Source organism: Leptonychotes weddellii, chromosome 11 (genome assembly GCF_054177405.1).
Source record: "Leptonychotes weddellii isolate Sample4059 chromosome 11, ASM5417740v2, whole genome shotgun sequence".
NCBI lineage: Eukaryota > Metazoa > Chordata > Mammalia > Carnivora > Phocidae > Leptonychotes > Leptonychotes weddellii.
In genome coordinates, this window is record NC_138379.1 from 94,699,773 (window position 1) to 94,722,312 (window position 22,540).

Here is a 22,540-nt window from a genome sequence, read left to right on the forward strand (position 1 = left end):
TCTTCTTCTTCTTTTTTTTCTTAACATATCTTGCATTATTTGTCTCAGAGGTACAGATCTGAGATTCAACAGTCCTGCACAATTCACAGCGCTTAACAGAGCACTACACAACAGGTATCTTAATGTAAACAACACCGGAGTTCCTAAAATGTCAAGAGGTAACTTTCCTTAAATAAAACTATGTTTTCCCTACTTAAATTTATACGATGAAATATTTTCCTCCCATGGAAATAAGTCAGCCCCAAGATCATGTTAAAAGCTCTTATCACTTGAACTAATTTTGGGCATAGTTGGGGAAAAATTATGTGTGGGTGGGTGTAAATAAAGTTTTCCAATGCCATGAATTTTTAGCTTTCATTTTCAATGGGCTCATCTGGTATCATGACTTCCAGTGCTCGAAGAGATTCCATTAGGACTCCTGAGCACAGGCCTGGAGCCAGAAGGCGGCCGGGAGGTCATGCTGCCCCCTGCACGCACTCACGCTCGCGGCCTGCCAACGCTGGAGGGCCTCCCAGGGCACACCTGACAGGCCGCACAGCCGCTGTGCCGACCCCGCGTGTCTTTACGACCAAGTCCACTTTGTCTTCATCAGGTACTATGAACAAAGCCATTCCTGTTGCTTAACATTCCCAGAGGTGGGAAATTCCAAGTAGGACAGATCCACTAAGGAAATGACCATAATGAGTGTCCACTTGAATGTGCTACTGTTTTCAGTTATTTATTTATTTTTTTTAAAGATTTTATTTATTTATTTGAGAGAGAGAGCACGAGCAGGGGGAAGAGACAGAGGGAGAGGGAGAAACAGACTCCCTGGTGAGCAGGGAGCCCGATGCGGGACTCGATCCCAAGACCCTGAGATCATGACCTGAGCCGAAGGCAGACGCTTAACCGACTGAGCCACCCAGGCGTCCCTTCAGTTATTTTGTTAAGAGCAGGACGACACGAGCCTAAATGAAATCCTTACTGACTCTAATCCAGTGCATAGGCACTGACATGTAATCTGTTGGACTGAAACACTGATTTTCAGATAAAGCAAGATGTCCGTGCAAGCTCTTCTCTCTTCGCACCTGCACTACGTGACTGGCTCTTAGCAGTGAAAAAGGCCGGGTCACACAGGGCGAAGAGAGGCTCCGTTTGCAGCCCGAGCAGCACTCTCACACGCTCCACTGCATACACACAGACGTAACGAGGGCGCCTCGGTCGAGCAGCAGGTGGGCGTGGTGGCAGGAGGGGGAAGCGCTGAACGGCCAACCGTGTGACACGAAAATCCACCCATTTCACAGCTCGGTGCATGTGTTTAAGCATATGAAGGAGTACGTAAATATGCATGAAATCTACAAACTCTTCTCACTTCTTTCAACAGCTATTTGATAATCATAATCCCTCAGGAAGCTTTCGTAGGAGTAGGTAATTCATCCTTATTGGTGTCGTTTCTTCTAAGGAACACGGTAAAGAAATTTAAGCACACAAAAGGCAGATGAAACATCTTTTTCTAGGCAAAAATAAGTAAATAAATAAAGCATCCTATATTAGTTCACCAAGTGTTTGTTAATCCCGAAATGAGTACTCAATACTGAACGAGCCTCTATGGGAAATACAGTGCAGACTTAACTCAGTCTACCAAAAGATCTGTTGTAGGACCAAAACTAAAAAACTTTTATGATCGTAAGGAGATAGCTATCGACTGAACAGAAACAGTTTGTGGTGAATCTGTATGTCTCCTCACCTCTTCAAGGAAGACGTGCCATCTATCTATACGACCCATCCGAGACCACACAGAGCACTACTAGAGATGAGGCCTGGTGAGTGCTCCTGCTAAGTACTCACACGGCAAGCCTTCAAGACACAACGACCCTAACGGTAAAGCAGTAAGAGCAGTCAGATCAAAGGGGGTACACACAACACACACTCAAAAGGAAGTGTCTTCCTATGTTTTTCTCTCAAATTAAAGCTTCATGCAAATCACTACCCTACTCACAGAACATCAGCCTTCTTCCACACCCTGGAATGAAGAAAGCACCGAGATACCATCAGCAATTGGTATGACTGCCTACAATGGGTGTAAAGAAAAAACTCTAAGTTACACTTGACAATCAAAACAGTCCAAAATTAAATTAAAACAGTGAAGAAGAGATCCCCAAAGATCTGGGAAAAGTGTGGGGCTGCTTGCGGGGCCTGGCCAGCCACGGCCAGCACCGCCCGCGGGAAGCAGGAGACGCTCCCAGGGGTGGCCTCGGAACTCACCGTGTCCGTGCTAACAGGAGACACCGATGAAGAAGAGCCGAAGGTTAAATCTGCAATTCTTGTTTCTAGTACCTTCAGATAATAAGCAACTAGTGACATGTCGGCATTTTCTCAAACAGAAGCAGTATTTCTTAAAATCAGTGTGCATTCTTACCAAAACTAATCACCGATTCTTCATCTGGAAAGGTCAGCCCTGTCTTCCCTAACTCCATCCCTGAATATCAAATTCCATCTTCTTTCCTACCTAAACCCCTTCATGTCAGCGTCTGAGCTTTTTAACTTCCGTTTTCCTCCAGAGTTAAGTCACAATAACAAAAACCCCTCCTCTAAAAATATCCCTCCTGTTGCCCAAGTTACTAAGTGTTTTTGCTCAACAGTGGTTAATTATCTGGTAAACTTAGTATACTCTATGCTAAACGCAAAGCACTGTAAATACAACATCATGTCAGAAAATACTTTATGCAAAGTCCTGGGCAGTCACGTGAAGGTGCTCACGGAGCTCCAGAGTTTGAGATCGCACACTGCAATCTGCTAAGTCCACGGAGGAGGAAAGCAAGGCTCCTGGGGGCAGGGGACTCAGCCAAGTCAGTGACATGACTGGACATTCGCTACAGGCCAGACCCTCCGCTAAGTGCTGGAGACAGAATGCTGAACTGAAAAGGTCCTTGCCGGGGAGGGGGGGGCCGGCAAACAATCAGGCAACTGAAATTCAAGAGGGAAAGTTTTTTAAACCAGATGCAGGATTTTACTAAAAGCACAGATTGTGAAGTTACTAAACCACAAATAGAGCAAAGTCAACAAAAGGATTCACTATTCAGTGTAGAATAAAATCCTTCTAAACAACCAAAGACCAAACTACCCCACAAACCTCCAACACAGCAATCTCTTCTTTTTCTGGGTTACCAACACAGACGATTTAGGGCGTTCCCCACTGTTTAGCTCATGCTGTTTGTAACTGTTCCCACACACCTCGCCTCCTAACTGAGGACAGGGACCCTGTGGCTCTCGGTCCTTCTGTTCCCAGCTCTGAGCACGGCACCGAAGCCTTCAGAAGGCAGCATGACAGAGGCAAAGGACTCAGTATTTCTGAAATGACTGGGAAAAGCGCCGAAAAGCAGTTCTCAGCATTTTTTGGTGAGCAGTTAATATGTGCTGGCTCTATGGTGGGGGGGGGGGGGGCGGGGGCAGTAAGTAAGTCTGTAGGTGAAACCCGACTCCCAGCAAGGCCCATGGGAGGCCAGAAGAGGGGACCATAAGGCAGATTTGGGGTAGGAAAAATCTGGAAAGACACTCTAGGGGGGGATGTGTATTTCATCTAAACAGTTCCTGGAAGGGGAGCGGGGTGAGGAAATCCAAACAGCAGTTCCCAAAAGCCACCATTCTGCTAATGACAGAAATGTCCAAAATCTCAGCTTAGGTTAAAAACTGAGAAATTTCTCTGGATTGTAATTGCCACCGTTAAGAGACTCACTATTTCACACAATCTAACTGTGGCAATCAAGGGGATTACTTCAGAGATTAGGGTGCCCCGTCATGTGGGGGACATCCTGCGTTCTTCCATGTCAGGGGTGGGGGAAGGGGAGAGCTGCAGACACAGTAAGTTAGGAAATACTTATCTCCTATAGATAAATGTCCGTGACTAGAAAACCATTTCAAATAGCCTATGTTATCATAGCTACAAATGTCAACACTTTCAGAGAATTAGAATTAAAAGCAAATTTCAATTCTTATAACATAAATCCTGATTTTATGAACTGATGCTTTCTTGAAATTAAAATTACAGATATTACTAAAAACCATTTTTCTCATTTAAAATTTTCCTGAAATTGAATGCAGAACAGTGGGAAAACTGATTTTTTTAAAAGGGTAGAGAATACTGTGGAACAGTGCCTGAATTTTTTATAGAAAAGCTACCAAGTTCTAAAAGTTTGACACGAAAGAAAGGTTGTAAAATTCACAGATTAGAAGTGTCCTGTTGAAGATAAAACTGCTATTAATTTTATCCTGAGCAGAAGGAAGCTCACTCGTTTTCAGTTCATTATTGCTGTCATTTAAGCAAATATAATTTCCAACAACATTCGGATAACCTAATTTCATTCAATGATGACAAAAAAAACCACAGAGGAGACTGTTTTATTTTCTACCACGATTAAAAAAACCCCAAAGGGGGCGCCTGGGTGGCTCAGTCGTTAAGCGTCTGCCTTCGGCTCAGGTCATGATCCCAGGGTCCTGGGATTGAGTCCCACATCGGGCTCCCTGCTCAGCGGGAAGCCTGCTTCTCTCTCCCCCCTCTCCTTGTGCTTTCTCTCTAATAAATGAATAAAATCTTTAAAAACACTACACACACACACACACAAACTCACCCCAAAACTCTATGGAGAAATGAATGTTTTCATAGGTAAACCAGTCAAACTCCTCCCAAACACAGACTCCAGGTCTAAAGGATGTATACATTAAATTGGAATTCCTTTGATAGACAACTCCCAACATCTGTTTTTGTGAGCTTAAGCAAAACTGCCGGACAAGTTCTGCATTTGCTAAGACGACCTGAATTTAAGCAAGTACAAGGGAGTGGGGGCCGGGGGGTCACTATATTCCTGGATGCTGAACAGTTTCCTTCTATCCCACATCCTGGCTTATAGCAGCAGACCTGGGCTCTCGCTGCACGCAGGCCACAGGGCGGGGGCCGCAGGGACTGCGGGCAGATCAGATTCACGGCCTTGCTCAGCAGCTTTGCCCTGATGGCTTCAGATTGCAGGCCTGAGGAAATGCTCCAGAAATAGCGGCTCTTTTTTCTTGTAAAGCCTCCTCATAGACCTAATACAGCTCCACTACCAAAAATGGAGGGGTCACCATAGACTTTTTCCCTTTTTTTCAAGTCCCGAGAACAACTAGGGATATCCTGCTAACCATGTTACTCATTTTGGGAGTATGAATCACAGGGCCAAAATCTGATTCATGGTTTAAATTCAACTTTTAGATACCATAAATTACAGTGAATTAAATCATTTCTGTAACTACTCAATTCACAAAGAGGAAAAGAAGTGCTGTTTTTAGAGGCCTTGGTTCTGAAATCAAACGTAGGAGAACGTGCTAACTCCCCACGTGCTCGTTCAGACGACGGGACCGGGCCACAGCCGAGCAACATCGGCTCCCGGACGCACCTCCCGCCGCACGTCACTCGCTTGTAGGTGTACTCATACACACACGTATGACTTCATCATTCGGACAACTCACCGGTCTGTAAGGAACACAGCCTCAATGAATAAATTCAAATCTACCAGCAAGAACAATGAAGATTTTTCTCACCTCGGTGGAATGTGGGTAGGGAGAGAAAGCAGCACCGTAATTAAATCAAACACTAGGTGGTACCTGAAGGCCACACTCGTTTCTGCTGTGGTTTTCCGTGTGGATTCATAGCTACGTTAATCCAAAGCTAAATAACTTAAAAATAACTTAAAGATTAACTTAAATAACTTAAAAAAAAACTTAAAATAAATAAAATACAAGAGGCAAGTTTTAGAGGATGATTCGAATTAGACTCTAACTGGAATTCACGATCTTGAACACAAAACCCTCAAGTGTAACCAAAAAGCCCATATTCTGTCTAACCCACTGAGTGGTTTCAAAATAACCTGGCTGATCAGATGGTGTCCAAAAAGGGATACACTTACCAACTTATATTATTCACAAAAAATGAGATTTTACTTAATAGTATAAACTGTTTTCCAATGAGATTATGATCCCCCCTGAATTTTTTTGGCCCCAGATGGTAATTCATCTATCCTGCACATCGTTTTTTAAAACTTCCCATCTAAGTGTGGTGGACAAACACATGGGCAAGGTATTCTGCAGCTCTTCCCATCAAGGAGCACTCTACTTCCCAAGCCCCCGAGTCTGGGCTGACCGTGTTTGGAGCTTAGACCAACAGGACCTCTGAGCGCAAGAGAGCAAAAGAGAGGTCTCAGGAGCACACAGCAGGAGGGAAGCCACTTCCGAGACAAATGGACCTCAGAGTGAAACGTACCTTGCAAGCACGTGGGAGAAATCCCGGGTCCTGTGTCAGCCCCCCCAGCTGGAGACTTTCTGCCCTGGCAGACCAGCATACCCAGACAGCCTGCAGTGAGAGACCCCCACGTGCTTTACTGTGGGATCTGCGATCTGAGCGGCTGCAGAGGAGCTGCTGGTGACTCGACTCATTTCTCCACCACCAGCATTCCTGAACTACCGACGGACTCTGGAGCCACAGTAAACTTGGAGTTAGGTAAAGAATTCAGAATGTTCTGCTCCCACAAAACTTTAATAAATTTAAAATCCTCGAGTGTTTTAAAAAACAAAATTTAGGGGCACCTGGGTGGCTCAGTCGGTTGAGTGTCTGCCTTGGGCTCGGGTCATGATCCCAGGGTCCTGGGATCGAGCCCCGCATCCAGCTCCCCGCTCAGCGGGAAGCCTGCTTCTCCCTCTCCCACTCCCTCTGCTTGTGTTCCCTCTCTCGCTGTGTCTCTCTGTCAAATAAATAAATAAAATCTTAAAAAAAAAAGAAAAGATAAAACTCAGTTTCCATAGTAACTTATACTGATGACAGGCAGAATATTAGATTTGTTTTAGAACTTATTTACTTTTTAAAAAGATTTTATTTATTTGAGAGAGAGAGAGAGAGAACGCATGCATGAGCAGGGGGAAGAGGACCAGAGGGAGTGGGAGACAAGCAGACTTCTTGCTGAGCAGGGAACCCGATGCGGGACTTGATCCCAGGGTCCTGGGATCATGACCCGAGCCGAAAGCAGATGCTTAACCGACTGAGCCACCTAGGCATCCTTGTTTTAAAATTTATTTTAATAAACTGATTGATAAATAACCACTCAGATGTTTATTTGGTTTTGGTAACATAAATGGACTAAACCATCTGATTCTGCTTGTCTGAAATGAATTCTAAAGTTTAATTTAAAAAAATTCTTTAAATCTCTGAAAGTTTTAGGTATCAGCAGCTTTCCAATACAACTTTAACACGTAAAAAGCCAAGGGCACCTGGCTGACTTAGCTGATGAAGCACGTGACTTGACTGTTGTGAGTTTGAGCCCCACACAGAGTGTAGAGATTACACAAATGAAACTTTAAAAAAATAATAAAAATAAATAAATAAATAAATAAAATAATAAAATAGGGGCTCCTGGGTGGCTCAGTCAGTTAAAAGTCTGCCTTCGGCTCAGGTCATGATCTCAGGGTCCTGGGATCAAGTCCTGCATCGGGCTCCTTGCTCAGCAGGGGGCCTGCTTCTCCCTCTCCCTCTCCGTCTCTCATGAGTACATAAATAAAATCTTTTAAAACAGAATAAAAAATAAAAAGCAAAAAATTGTAATTCCTTACACCATACTTTGCTATTAATTCTATTTGTGCAGCATATGAAATAATGTATGAAAAGGACCCATATTCACTTCTCATAATCCTGATAAAGTTTACGTAGTAAAGAAATGGGTGGTAAGCTGCATTTAAACAGTACCAGAAAAATGGAAAGAAACCCTTTCAACTAGCATTTTCTGATAAATACTGTCAAAGATAGCAACAAAAAAATCTTAAAATAGGCTGCAACATCAAAATAAACTTTCAAAATGCATACAGGATAAAATTGTAGTTGACAATGTTCATGTAATGGGTGGTCCTCACTTTTAAAACATTTTTTTTCCAAGCAGTGAATTAGACCAAACCATTTAATGGTTTTTCAAGTGTTATGATATTGGAACTGTTGTTTTTTTGTTTTGTTTTGTTTTAATGCCCAAAGTCAGTGTACAGATTTAACCACTTAATATGCTCATTTTGATGAAGGGAGGGAGTCTGTCAAAGACACAAATGTCATTCAAGAGGAGAAGGGCAAACGCTTTAGCTGCTCCCAGAAAACCTGTGTGCAGCTCTGTCTTGACTCCCCACTGGTCCACCTCCACAGACACGGAGAATGCCAAGCGCACTCGCATGACTGGACGAGAGCCTTTTCAGGGTCCCCCTGCCACCACCTCCTTGCTTCTCCCCTGGACTCCCAGTCATCTTCTCCTCACTGGTATCACTTTCCAACGTTTACTCCTTCTTCATCTAATTCGAAAGCAGTCAACTATTCATTGTTCATGGAACAAACCTGTAATAACCTATCGTAGAACTACTGTTCATTTGCACCCAGAAAACATGCAGTACTTTTTTAGTAGCCCTCGTTATCTGAGTTTAAGAACAACCTCAAACTTGTAAAATTAACTTCAGAATACAAGAAGTAAATCCTCTAGCACCTTTTTAGGATGGAGGTGAGTAGCCCCAGTAATTATACAGGGGCTACAGGCATTAATTAGGCTGGCCATCAAGCAGTGCACTCGGAGATAAATGAGCAGTCCGAGGGATGTCATCCGTCAATAAATACAGCAAGAACAAAGAGGGCAACATCTACCTTTAGTGAGCTTATACTGAGCCGCAGCAGGTTCTCCAGGGAGAGAGTCAGCAGTGAAAAGGCTAACAAGAGGATGTGCAAGAAATCGGAGTCTTGAGACCCCGCCAGTCCTGACTGACATAGTATGAATTTGGTCCCAACTCCACAGAGTGGGACCCAGCGAACCCTTAAAACAATGTCTGCCCCCTAAATCCACTAGGCAGCTATTTATGACATCAAGAGACCTCAAAGCATGTCTACTGAGCTCAAAGAAAATAACGAGGAAGTGCAGGGAGAAAGACCATTAACTACATCAATGTGAGCGACCCAACACACACCACCCAGAACCGAGTGGATCTTTTTCGAGGAGAAACACCCTGTGTTTACGCAAGTGGAGGGAGTCGGGCTACTGACAGGCTGTGCCAATTTTTACCTACAGTGTGATGGACACGAACTGGAAACTCACACGCACAAAGGACGTGCTTTGTCTTCAAATAGAGGACAATGATCTTAATTCCATATATCACTGTCTAGTAACAGTGTTCATTTCGTCACCCAGAAGAAGAGATCTGTACCAGTCCTAACAGGAAAGTCTGCACACCCTCCAGCTGGGAGGGGTTAAAAATGATCCTATTACATCATCTGGAGCCCATCCAAACTACACAATTTCGGAAACATAACCTATATCAGTCTGAACATGTGTAGAGGAAAAACAGAAACATCTGTATTTTGGCCAACTCTTCCCCAGAGGGCCTTTAAAAAAAAAAAAAAAAGTTATGCAGGAGGGTTCAGTAAATTTTAACTGTGACCCCCAGTGCTGGTAAGGATTAGTTCCAGGCAGGTCTCAGAAATCTCCATTTATTTAGCTCTCTCCTTACCTTAGCATTTGGCTACTTTTAATACACATCCCTACGCTACATATTTAAACTAAGATACATTGATTCTGTTCCATTCTTCTACACCATACAACAGTTTAATACCTTTTCCAATCCAGAATTATCCACTTTTTTGGTATCATTTCACACTGTTCTCTGATGGCTAGAGTGCTCTGGTCGGTTTCGTATTGGCCATTTAGGATTTTATGTGGTTTTTTAGAAGGTTTTCCTCCTCTTCTTCCACAAAGGATTTCCATATGTAACTGCTTTTTACCTAATCAAGGCAGAGGCTGCTGACAAAGTGGATCTGGATAAATTCAATGATGTTAATGACAAAGGGGCTTAAACACATCTCAGTCACTACTATGGGTGAATCCATTTCAAACTAAACCCAATTTTCATGAAATCCTAACCACTTACCTCTCCACGGTTATACTCACAGGTAGAAAACATTCTAGGTTGTTTTATTTTATGACATCTACAATAACCTACTGAAGAATGAGCACTTGCCAGGCAAAGCAACTGCCAAAACTAAGATAAAACCAAGTCATATACCTCTGGGGGTTAACCTACATAAGTACACTGATAATATCTAATCAGTTTAGATATGCACAAATGTTTCTTTATTCTAAACACCATCTATACTGATGCAAACCACGGGGAAGAAGACACGAGATGACTTTGTAAGGTTGTTTTACTTTACAGTCCTGTATACCAATACCAAAGAACTTGAACATGACCTACAAGCAGGAGCATCCCCACGGTCACATGCAGGAGCAGGACTCAGGTCTCCCACGCTTCTGTCCCTGCACACGATTTCAGAATCCAAGCCCTCTGAACAAAATGCCTATTGCCTTGTTGTCAAAGTATACAGTTCCCCCTTTAGGAAAATCTAACACATGAAGATATAAACTAGCACAACTGTCACTAAAGGGAACAGATTAACTGAATTAATCATCTAATAAAAGCATTTAATGAAGTATTCATTAAAAAGGGATCCTGCAGGGGCACCTGGGTGGCTTAGTCTGTTAAGTGCTAGACTCTTGGTTTCAGCTCAGAGGATGATCTCAGGGTCGTGAGATCGAACCCCTCACTGGGCTCCATGCTCAGAGTGGAGTCGTATGGAGACTCTCTCCATCTGCCCCTCCTGTTCATGCTCTCTTTTCCTCTCTCAAATAAATAAATAAATCTTAAAAAAAAAAAAAAGTGACCTTGTAATACATAGGTCAAGTCATATGAAATTGTCAGTAGTCACTGTGTGGAGCTTAGAAGATTGGGCAACTTCACATAGTTAACCTAATAATTACAAATTGGATTCCTAAAAATTCATTTTACCTACAACTTTTTAAAAAACTATTGCACACCCCCCTCCTGGCCCAAGCAGGAGATGGAAACCGATGTTACAGAGAAACGGACCCAGAGGCTCCAGATTCAGACACCTGGCACAGCCAAGAGCAGGGATGAAGCCCCTTACTGCACACGCTGTTGAGCCCTGAGCCACGGCAGTCAGTTTTACCCACCACCACCAGTGCTCTCTGCTAGGGAGAGGACAGCAGGTTTGTATCTGCAGGAACTGGCCACTCCAGGAGAATGGACATTTAGGGCCCCACACAACTTGAGGACCTGGTTGGTCCCAGTTATATCACTCTACAGTGAAGCCCACTTAAGAAATGAAAGCAGCAGAAGAAAACTTCAAAAGAAACACCCAGGTGCACCTGGGTGATTCAGATGGTTAAGTGCCTGCCTTTGGCTCAGGTCATGATCCCAGGGTCCTGGGATCGAGCCCTGCGTGGGCCCCCCTGCTCAGCGGGGAGCCTGCTTCTCCCTCTCCCTCTGCCCCTCCCCCGGCTCATGCTCTCTCTCTCTCTTTCTCTCAAATAAAATCTTTAAAAAAAGAAACACCCACTATGTCAACAATTCTCAGGAAAAAAAAACACAAAAAACACACCCACTATAAAATCCTCAAAGAGATATTCCATCACTACATCCATGAAATAAGAATGGCATGTTATTAAAAATAGCAAAGGAACAATGAACTCAGAAAAAGAATCCCTGGAAATTTAGAATGATGAAGAGCTTTTGGGGAAAAAAACAAAACAATGATTAAAAAATTAAAAGCTAAGTTAAAGGAACCTTCCAGAAGGCATAACAAAAGGATAAGGGAAGAAAAATAGAGAAGATAAAATTAAAGAGTTATTCTGATGAGCAGGAATTCCAGAAGAAGAAAACAGAACAGACTGGAAGAAGTTATCCAAGAACGGATAAAAGAAATCTTTCCCAGGACCCAAGGCCAAGTTGGGCATCTGCCCCACAGACCTGAAAGAGGAACCTGACTTTCCAAGCCGTGAAATCTTTACAATGAATAAAAAAAGGTACATACCAAGGCATATCTTGAAATTTAAGGACCCCCCCAAAAGATAAAGACAAAAAATACTAAAATCCCCACAGGAGGCAAAATGGGTTTAACTGTTCAATGAGAAAACTGGAAGCTAAAATAAAATGGAGCACTGCCTTCAAAACTCCAAGGGAAAATAATCTTAGCCTTGAATTCTACAACCTAACTGCCCATCAAATGTCAACAGACAAAAATATTTTTAGACATAGAGGATCTCAATGCAGTTACCTACCATTCACCCCTTTCCTCAGTAAATTCCTGAAGGATGAGCCAACTCTAAGAGTGAGCAAACCAAGAAAAACAGTCAACAGAGTTCCCAACAGAGAAGAGTGATGCGGGGACTTGCCAGGATGCGAATGCGGGAGCCCCCGTCCTCTGAAGCAACCATTCTAATCCAGAATACAAAGACAAAGGAAGGACTCAGGGCTGTTTCCAAGGGGGCAAAACACCAACAGAAACACTAATGAAAAAACAAGGCAATTAACAATTCCAAGAAAATATCAAAGCTGTTCAGAAACTCACATGTATTATACAGCTCAGCTTCAGGCAAGCCGGAAAGAGCCTTAACACTGTAAAAGTACCTAACAAAAAAATTATAGAAATTATACTGGGAGGATTAAGGAAAGAAGGATTTTAGGAGGCGCAGAAACTTTAAGAAACAGCAGTGCAGCACATTTTATAAATACAGAGTTTTCTTAAGTATGTGGGGGAGGGGAGAGATCTCAAAGGAGTTCCAAGTGTTTGCCTTGGGAGAATGCAAGCCAGAGATAAAGAAAAGTGGGCCAGAACTGCCTTTCTTCTTTATAAACCTTATAGTTCTAAGGGACTTTCTAAATCTATGTATATGTTATTCCCCTCAAAATTAAATATCAAAATACATATTTATATGCGAGGCTATGAAAATGAGACTCTTCAAACCCCTCTCCTTGGCAGAATCCAGGTGCTTCTGCCCCTACTTTCTCCTTTCCTGAATCTTCCAATTCCCTCTAACGAACACGTCACTTTTATAATAAAAGAAAATACTAAAAATCCACAAAATATGATTGACACATGGAGGAGGAGGAAGAGGGAGCACAATTTTATAAATGTAAAACAAAACCCCACATTCACGCTGACAAAGAGAAAGACAATCCCCACCTTACCCCCACCTCCTAGATGATGGGGTTTAGCTCCGCCCCAGAAGCTACTCCATGTTAGAGGCACTTCAAGATACGTGGGAAGTTAAATTTCAAACAAGTTTCTGGTCCACATTCAATTTTGTCACACTCTGAGTAAAGCCATCGTTACTCGAAACCCAAACCAAACTGTCTATGTCAAAAAGCACATCTCTCGGGGTGCCTGGGGGGCTCAGTCGTTAAGCGTCTGCCTTCGGCTCAGGTCATGATCCCAGGGTCCTGGGATCGAGCCCCACGTCGGGCTCCCTGCTCCACGGGAAGCCTGTTTCTCCCTCTCCCACTCCCCCTGCTTGTGTTCCCTCTCTCGCTGGGTCTCTCTGTCAAATAAATAAATAAAATCTTAAAAAAAAAAAAAAAAAGCACATCTCTCTAAATGTACTTCTTGGTCAAATAAAGACCTTACCTGAAAAACAAAAACCCTCCTCCCTTTAGGTTAAGTAAGCAACTGCAAGAAGAAAAAAGAGCTTTTAACAAACGCACCCTCACCACTACCAAATCAGGACCTGGCTGCTGAAGAATGTGCGAAGTCTAGTGACTAACACCACCCATGAAGAGATAGAGAAGCACACCAGAGATAGCCAAGTAACAGCCCTAACCACAAATAAAGCACTGGAAATATCTGGTGGAAGAAAACAGCGATATTTTAATAGAGACCCTTATTTGCGTTGTTCCATAGACTTTCCACATTATTCAGAGAAACAACATCTTATCAGTTGATACATTCATGGTTTTGATTCTTCTCATGCTAAGAGCCAAATGAGGATTAAACGGACCACTTTTTCTTGTCTAAAATATTAAAAGGGAAGAAGAAAAAAAAGGACCACTGTGATTTAGACCAAACTTCTTTGTTAGCTTTTGGAAGGGGTCAAGCCCTTCGCAAGTACAAGTGCTTCCCCTTGTCGTAGCACTTCTTCCCGGGGAACTTGGTACTTGAGCAACCAGAGCCCCGAAACAGTGCTTCTTCATAAAAACAGCACCATCCCCTTCATGGCTTGCAGTTCTGATGGATCCTGAAGACCTCCCTTCATCCAATGCTACTCCACTATTATTAAACTTTCAAGTCATAATTAATGGCTAAATTATACTATTACCGAAGGGGGTAAATTAAGTATGAATAATCTTAAATCTTAACAAATGATTTTTAAAGTGACTTCACTTTGATTTGCCCTAAGCCTAAACTTCAGTACACATTTTGACAACTAAAAGGTCAGGTTTAGAGTCTGCCTCTCCCCCAAATCCTTAAGGTAAAAGGCAATTCAGATTCATGCTAGCAATACTATTTTAGGGTGCTAATTTACATTATTTTTCTAACTACCAAGTAAAACACATTACATTACTAATGGGGACCGATATCAGGATTTCAAAAACATGTTTTCTTAAGTTTCAACTATTCAAATGGTACCTAGCTTTTTTTTTTTTTTTTTTAAGATTTTATTTATTTGACAGAGAGAGACACAGCCAGAGAGGGAACACAAGCAGGGGGAGTGGGAGAGGGAGAAGCAGGCTTCCCGCTGAGCAGGGAGCCCGATGCGGGGCTCGATCCCAGGACCCTGGGACCATGACCTGAGCCGAAGGCAGACGCTTAACGACTGAGCCACCCAGGTGCCCCTGAATGTTATTTTTTATAGAAAATGAGCCTACCATCTTGCAGCCAATTGAGAGTTTGCTGTGTTTCACTGTTAGTTTGTCAGCTACCTTTCTTAGTTCACACAAAAATTGCTCATTTTTCTCCTCAGGAAATAAATTAATCTCTTTGTTCTATTTACTCTGTCACATCCGCTACCTCCAAACTGTTTTTCTTCTGCCCCTGTACTCAACCGTGCCTCCAGTTTTTCTGCTTAAATCACGTGGCACTGTGGCCATTCTTGCCCAGGCCACCCATCCACTGAGCAGAGGCAAGCAATTCTCCTGGGGGGGCAGGCAAAGTTTCATCTCCCCCCTCCCTCCCCAGGGCCACTCCAGCAAGACAAACAGGCACACACCAGCACTCCCCTCAGACAGCGAAACACTCTGATTGCAATTTGAACTTTTTTTCTTTTTGCAGCTTAATCAACATTTAATGGCAATATTACAAGCTTTTCATTTTTAACGGGAAATCACTTGGGTTACCCTAGTCATATCAAGAAACCAGAAAACAGAATAGCCTTATTCTCTATGAAGCTGTTCCTTTTTAAAACATCCAATCTGTACCATGGTAACATATAATGTGTTTTTAAGTCTCCTACTGGGCAAGTGTGTGGGAGAAGCATATGTCAAATTATAGTATGAAACGGTTTAATCATCTCCTTTAATCAATACATTTCTGAGGTAGCTTTAATTAGGCCAGTGGAACATTCACTTCTGAAATAACATGTAGCAAAAAAAGAAGCAAACCAATTACAGTGATCAATAACATCTGCAAGGCAAGTTCATTTAATGTTGAAATACTGCCTAAGTTATATGCTGTGCAATGTTGAAAATCTCTGGAAAAATACCTTTTTAAAATGTGGATCAAGATACTCAATACAACTTTTAATCAAATCAGGGCCACAAGAAACATTCAATCTTCAAGGACTAAAAACACTATGGCCAGTTATTCAGAAAATGACAAATAACAGAAATGAAACAAAATCATCTTTAAAAATTACAAGAACATTATTACAGCAATGCAAATTTACAGACTTTTAAGATCACTGAATCAGATTTCTTAAACCACATTATAATTCTATATCATATATTATATACAAGAAGTTCTTTGTAACTATTACCATTAACAGTTACCAGGTATCAGATTCAATAAAATAACTCTGAGAAGTAAAAACACTCCTTGTAACCAGAAATATTATAGAATACTAATTCAGGAAGTTATTCAGCAGCTTATAAAGAAATAGGAAGTTGTTGACCACCTACTTGAAGAACCATTTCCCGTAGGAAAACTATAAGAGAGCTGAAGAAGGCAATAATTCTCAGAGTAATACAGAGAAGAATTCTTTTAAAACAAAAGCTCAATACACAATGTTGACAAGATTAGTTTTAAAACAGTAAACTCACTAGCATAGATATTACACATAATATACAGATGGGGAGCTTTCTTCACATACTTCACAATCACACCAGAGCTCAATACGTGTTAGTGATAAATGCAGCTTCCTTCCTTGCCACTTGCCAGGCTAAGAAACGTCCTTTCTCCAGATCTCACTGAGCTACGGAGGGCTTCAGAAATAGCAATGATCACTTGCCTATAATCCTTCAGTACTTATGCTGCTTTGAAACTAGAAGATGGGCCAACTGACCAAAACGTCATCATCTATGGTCACAAGGCAACAATTGGTTTCCAAAGTCAACATTTCTAACTTTTCAATCAAATTATATCACCTTACGTGTCTGGACCATTCACAGTCAGATTTCTTCATGCCAAGTATAAACTTCAACAAATTATATACTTTGTAACTTACGAGTTAGTTCCAATGATTATCTTAAAAGATGTATATAAAAATAAAAAAATAAAAAGATGTATATAGCAAAATACAGTTTTTCATTGTTGAAAGAGTATAAAGTAAGTAACTAGTATAAATCTGCATTCTACATCTTGATGGCACTAAGAATCTTCTTCAGACACAAGAAAAATATAAGTATTGGTCCCAAACAGAGCCTGACTTGAAAACATCACATTAGGATAAAAATGAACTTGGAAAACAGCAACTTGGCTCCAAAAGAAGGTTCATTTACCATCATCTTTGACTCCTAGTCAGAACAGATACTAATGAGCTCATTTACCTGTGCAGCGCAGAAAAATAAGTCGTTTATGGCAACTCATACAACCCACAACGTCATGAAAGCTAACAACTGGATGTAAACTAACTTTTTTTTTTTTTAAAGATTTTATTTGTTTATTTGACAGAGAAACAGAGAGGGAACACAAGCAGAGGGAGTGAGAGGGAGAGAAGTAGGCTTCCCGTGGAGCAAGTAGCCCGATGCGGGGCTCGATCCCAGGACCCCGGGATCATGACCTGAGCCGAAGGCAGATGCTTAACGGCTGAGCCACCCAGGCGCCCCGTATACTAACTTTTTATAACTTCTCCAAATTACATATTGTTCCTAAAGCAGATACCCTTTAGAAGAATACAAAATTCTGTAAGCCCACAGTAGCCAAACCAATGCTTAGGGGCCCTCTCTACAATTCCTGACAAGCACCAACTAATCCATGATTTTGCCTATCTCTCAGGAAAAATCCTTGTATTTCTGAAAGGTTTGATATGAGAAAATTATTCCATGGAGTCTCAAATCCTCATGTTTCTTTTAATAAGCCCAATTTTACTTCTATGTGAGAGTCCCTCAAAAATCCTAAAGAACCATGTTTTTTGGTTTTTGTTTTTTTAATTTTTTCCTTTTCATTTGTTAAGAACAATCATATTTTCTCTCTCTTCTTTTTTCTTTCCCAGGTAAACTTCTCTCCACTCCCTACAACCATTTTTCACATGGGGTAACTTTCCCTATCATTTTGCCCTGGTTTACCTTCCCTACAGACCCATTCAACTGGGGTGTTCGTTAACCCATCTTTATCAATATCATTAAGAGAAACATTTCTTCTCAAAGGAAAAACCACTGGGAACTTTTTCAGATGGACCTAGAGAACATTTATTTCAGGTCAAAATAACAAGATCACTCAAAATAATGAAAACGTAGGCAGATGTCACCTGTAAGCAACTATTATAAGATACAAAAGACTAAAAAGAGCATAAAGGCTGCTCTTTAACCTTATACTTTTAGCTACAGCATCAACCAAAGAAAGGAGGCAAGCAGGCTATTAAGCTGTTTAAAAAATCTCCCCAGGTCAGCATGTGACCCAGCAGGGTAAGGTTCAAAAAAGTACAGCCTTTCTTTTTCCTTCCAAGGACCCGGTTTGTCTCCGTTCCTTTTCCCTTCAAGACACATCCCTCACAGCTAGCAGCTCTTTCAATCATTTACTTTGGATGTCTGCTTGAGAACAAATGATCTTGCTCATGCAGATGAGTTTGCCAGACTTGTGTGTACTTTCCAGTCTCAGGCCCTTTATTGTTCTGGTTGAAACCTGACCCTTTGAAATGGATACCAGGACACCAGAAAATTTAAATTTTAAAAAGAAGAAAAATGTTACAGGAGAGGGGGCAAAAAAACGGTAGAAACTTTTCAAGATCAAACTTTTTTCTCCACTCTTTTAAACAAGCCTTTCTGAAAACCCTATGTTTCATTACAAACCACCTACCCTGAAAGACAATATAAAATACTTACTAAGACTCACACAACAAAACACTAATTGTATTATCTGATCTAATAACTAAATGTTACATTTGCCTTAGGAGTAGACTGTCAAGATAGATCTCAATCAAAACCTGGATTGTTTTTCACTTTATCTCAACCTGATTAAACAGCAAGAAGTAAGCAACTTTATTTAAAAACATCAATTTCAGGGGTGCCTGGGTGGCTCAGTCGTTAAGCATCTGCCTTCGGCTCAGGTCATGATCCCAGGGTCCTGGGATCGAGCCCCGCATCGGACTCCCTGCTCGGCGGGAAGCCTGCTTCTCCCTCTCCCACTCCCCTGCTTGTGTTCCCTCTCTCTCTGTGTCTCTCTCTGTCAAATAAATAAAATCTTTAAAAAAAAAAAAAAAAAAACATCAATTTCAGTCTATAATTATTTTAAGAAAAAGTTTTGTATACACTTAAATCCAAAATGCCAGATAAAAACACTTGGTTCTTATCTACAAATTCAAAGTGAGAAAGGATAAAATTCTATTTTGATCTTTTCAGCCTGAATGAAATTTTGCTATTGTGTTAAAGACAAAAAGTCTCATAAAAATAAATAATGCAATGGCCTTCTGTTTTTGTTTTCCCAGAAGAGGATTCTGTCCTGAGGACCTGCTAGCTTGAAAGAAGTTTGCCACGGAGCGATTATATAAACATGAAAACTCACAGTTCTCTTTACTTTTTGGGCTGGGGTGGGGGGAGGGTCCGTCACATCAAACTGCAGCTAAACGGTTTGTCATTTGACAATCTCAAATATTGTAAAATCTGACTCCCAAAGAAGACCTACTTATTTTGTAGTTCTTCTCTACTATTAAAATGTTCATTTAAAGAGATGTTGGTCGTGCCACAGATGTTTCCTAAGACTATGCCAGCCTGTAAGTCCCACAGTTTGAAATGTTTCATAGTATTCTTTCAGTTTTAAGCTAAGCTAATTAACAGACTTGGAACAAAGTCAAAATGAGAATATCCAAATTGCCACAAAAGAAAAGATTATTAAAAGACTCTGAACCAAGAATCCATCAAGCTTTCAAAATATTACCCAAGCTGAAGAAGGTAATTAGGTCACGTTAAAGTGGAAAAAAAAAACCACGTGTGTGTGTGTGTGTGTGTGTGTGTGTGTGTGTATTATGGGTGTCTCTATATCTACAAGATAAAACTAAGCTTGACATAAAGTAAAACATAGAAACAAATGACATTTTATGTCCTAACCCCACCTTACTGTGCTTCCCAAAATAGGTGCCACTTACTTTAAGAAGTACCTCTGGCCAGAAGACGTCTTTGCCATCTCCCAGCCCGCTGGCAGGGGTACGTCATCGGGGATCTCAAAGGAAGACTGGCGCAGGTGCTGCGTGGTGGGAGCAGCTGCTGGGCCGGGGACCACTCCGGGGGGCGTCAGGCTCCCCGGGGACACGGCTCCCAGCTGCAGGGAAGCCGGCGAGGAATGCGCTCGAACGTGCTGCGGAGTCAGGGCCCCTGCACCGCCCGCATCCGTACTGGCCTATTGGGAACAGCAAAACGAAAACGCCTTAAGAACTATTTTTAAAGAGGGTCCCTTAAATTTCCTTGACAGGATTTCATTGCAGCCAAGTATCGAAGTACCAAAGGCAAAAACTGAAGTTTGACACAGAGGAATACAGATTTATAGGTGTGCATTTTTTTTTGATTTTATTTATTTATTTGACAGAGAGAGACAAGAGAGAGCGAGAGAGGGAACACAAGCAGGGGGAGTGGGAGAGGGAGAAGCAGGCCTCCCGCGAAGCAGGGAGCCCGATGCGGGGCTCGATCCCAGGACCCTGAGATCATGACCTGAGCCAAAGGCAGACGCTTAACGACTGAGCTATAGGTGTGCATTTTTAAATGGTTTGTGTGATTGTAATGTGTACTTTGACAAACATTTGTAACTTTATAGATCAGCAGTCCATCTAAGTTAATGTCTACCCAGCACACATTAGATGTGCCTTCTACACATTTTAGAAGAAAAGAGTACAAAATGAATGGAACATTTCTACAGTATGTTGGATTTTAAAACTTAATTTCTTTTTTTTTTTAAAGATTTTATTTATTTGAGAGAGAAAGAGAGAGAGAGCACAAGCGGGGGTGGGGGAAGGGGCATAGGCAAAGGGAGAAGCAGACTCCCCGCTGAGCAAGGAGCCCCACTGGGGGTGGGGGGCCTGGACCCGGGGACTCAGGGATCATGACCTGAGCCGAAGGCAGGTGCTTAACCAACCGATCCCATATGGGTGCAGTTCTGAGTTTTTTGTTTTTTTATTTTTAAAGATTTTTATTTATTTATTCATGAGAGACAGAGAGAGAGAGAAGCAGAGGGAGAAGCAGGCTCCCAAGGAGCAGAGAGCCCGATGCGGGACTTGATCCCAGGACCCTGGGATCATGACCTGAGCCGAAGGCAGACGCTTAACCATCTGAGCCACCCAGGCGCCCACTGTTCTGAGTTCTAAAAGGTCCCAGGTATAACACGACCCAAGGAATATAGTAACTATACACTTTCTCTTTTCTTTTTCAGCTAGGTTTTAAGTAATGTTTCTTTCCAAGCCAAGCCCTAAACACAGGACAACTGTCATTTTTTCTCACCATGGACCAATGCCATCAATAAAACCATCACAACTTACACAACTTTTGATGAATGCAAGAGATTCAGAATCATTCAAATGTTCTTAAGACAACCTAATGAAATGAAAACCCAACCATGTATTCCTACATAGATGGTAAAAATGTGAACAGTTCAACTGCAGAAAAAAGTTTGCACCCAGACCCCAAAGATCTGAGTTCCAGGCCAAATTGGCTACTGTGACAGTGAACAAATACCAGTCTCCGTGAGCCTGTTTTGTCATTTGTAAGAGAGCTTCTTTCGTGTGTGTATATAAACACGAATGAACGAGTTCATATCCAATAGTTTGTGCACAATAGTATTTATAACCCACATTCATACTATTCATAATCCAGCATAGCTACTTAAATTCCTCATTAGAATTAGAGTTTGATTATTAAAGAACTTCCTAGACTGATATGGGAAGGAGACTAGAAGCAATCAGCGGAGGCATTTATGCCTTAAAGTCAGCCACACTGCTGAGTTTCCAATCAGAATAAACCTGAATTAGGAAATCACCAGCAGAACTAAATAATCAAACTTACAGATGCAGAACACTTAGCTAAGAAACTTACCAAAAACAAACAAAATTAGAGATTATGAATAGAGGATGAATCCATAAACTGCTGGACATAATTCTCGTGGTTATTTACAAGAACTTTCTTGCAACTTTTCAGTTGCAGGTCTTTTTGGCTTACAGACGTCACGAAATGAGAAACTCATTCCCTAATGAGTATTACGCTTTCAAAACATACTCAGGAGCTCGCAGCCCAAATGTGTCGACCTTAAGGGGCAACGCCAGCACACATTTCCCCGGGATGAGTCCAGAGACCCAGCTCCAGGCCCCAGGGAAGGAAAAGCGCCCTACCGTGCCCCCTCCTAAGCTGCAAGCAGCTCGACGGTCTCCTCCGTCCTCCCTAAGCCGGGCTTTCGCCAGCAGGTTGCGTGAGTCTCTGAGTTCCCAAACCGCTCTGTCTGCGGCTGGAGAACACACAACAGGCCTCGCAAACAGGAGGGGCAGGGGCAGCGGAATGGGGCGCTCACTCCTCTTTCCACTCAAGTTACAGCCCGGCTGGACCAACTGCATCGCAGTATTTGGAGAACCAATTAACTTTTGGGCAAAGCTCCTATGCTCGAGTTTAGCCTGAAGCAAGTTCTTCAAGCAAGCCCTAAGCAAACACATGTCCGGGAGCGGTGGGAATGGGAACCCTTTCCCAACAGTCTCTCCTCGGAGCTGGATCGCACCGGCCAGGGGAGCGGGCGCCGTGTGCGCCACAGCCGCGCTCCCGTCCCCGGGGCGAACTCCAGAGCCAGGGCGAGCCGCGCATTAGTCATCGCTTCCCCAGCACCGCGCGGGGTCGCGGCGGCGCCACGCAGCCCCGGCCCCCAGCCCGCCGAGGGCCCGCTCCCCCGCGCAGCCGACGCGGTCGGCTGCCCGGACGCCCTCCCCCCGGGGAGCCGGCCGCCCCCGGGGACGCCCGCCGAGTCCGCACACGGGCCCCCAGCCCCCCCACGGAGCCGGCCCGAGTCCCCGCGTAGGCCCCCCTTCAGTCTCCCCAGGGAGCCCGGCCCTCCCCA

General features: G+C 42.7%; 1 protein-coding gene and 2 long non-coding RNA genes across 14 annotated transcripts in view; 2 read left to right on the forward strand and 1 right to left on the reverse strand.

The window, feature by feature from the left end:
- The window catches only part of LOC145716353 (uncharacterized), a 438,007-nt gene that overhangs the window by 203,800 nt on the left and 211,667 nt on the right, over positions 1-22,540 (forward strand). The gene's annotated exons all lie outside the window — the stretch shown is intronic.
- Positions 1-22,540, reverse strand: part of YAP1 (Yes1 associated transcriptional regulator) — a 104,979-nt gene that overhangs the window by 81,364 nt on the left and 1,075 nt on the right. For all 12 annotated transcript variants that reach the window (XM_081799620.1, XM_081799617.1, XM_081799619.1 and 9 more), the window contains exon 2: positions 19,605-19,855. In XM_081799620.1, coding sequence (XP_081655746.1) covers positions 19,605-19,855 — 251 coding nt within the window. The remainder of the gene's footprint in view (positions 1-19,604; positions 19,856-22,540) is intronic.
- Positions 3,208-19,240, forward strand: LOC145716355 (uncharacterized). The gene is made up of 3 exons (XR_014138987.1): positions 3,208-3,378; positions 18,414-18,491; positions 18,948-19,240. It is a non-coding gene; the product is annotated as an uncharacterized LOC145716355 (long non-coding RNA).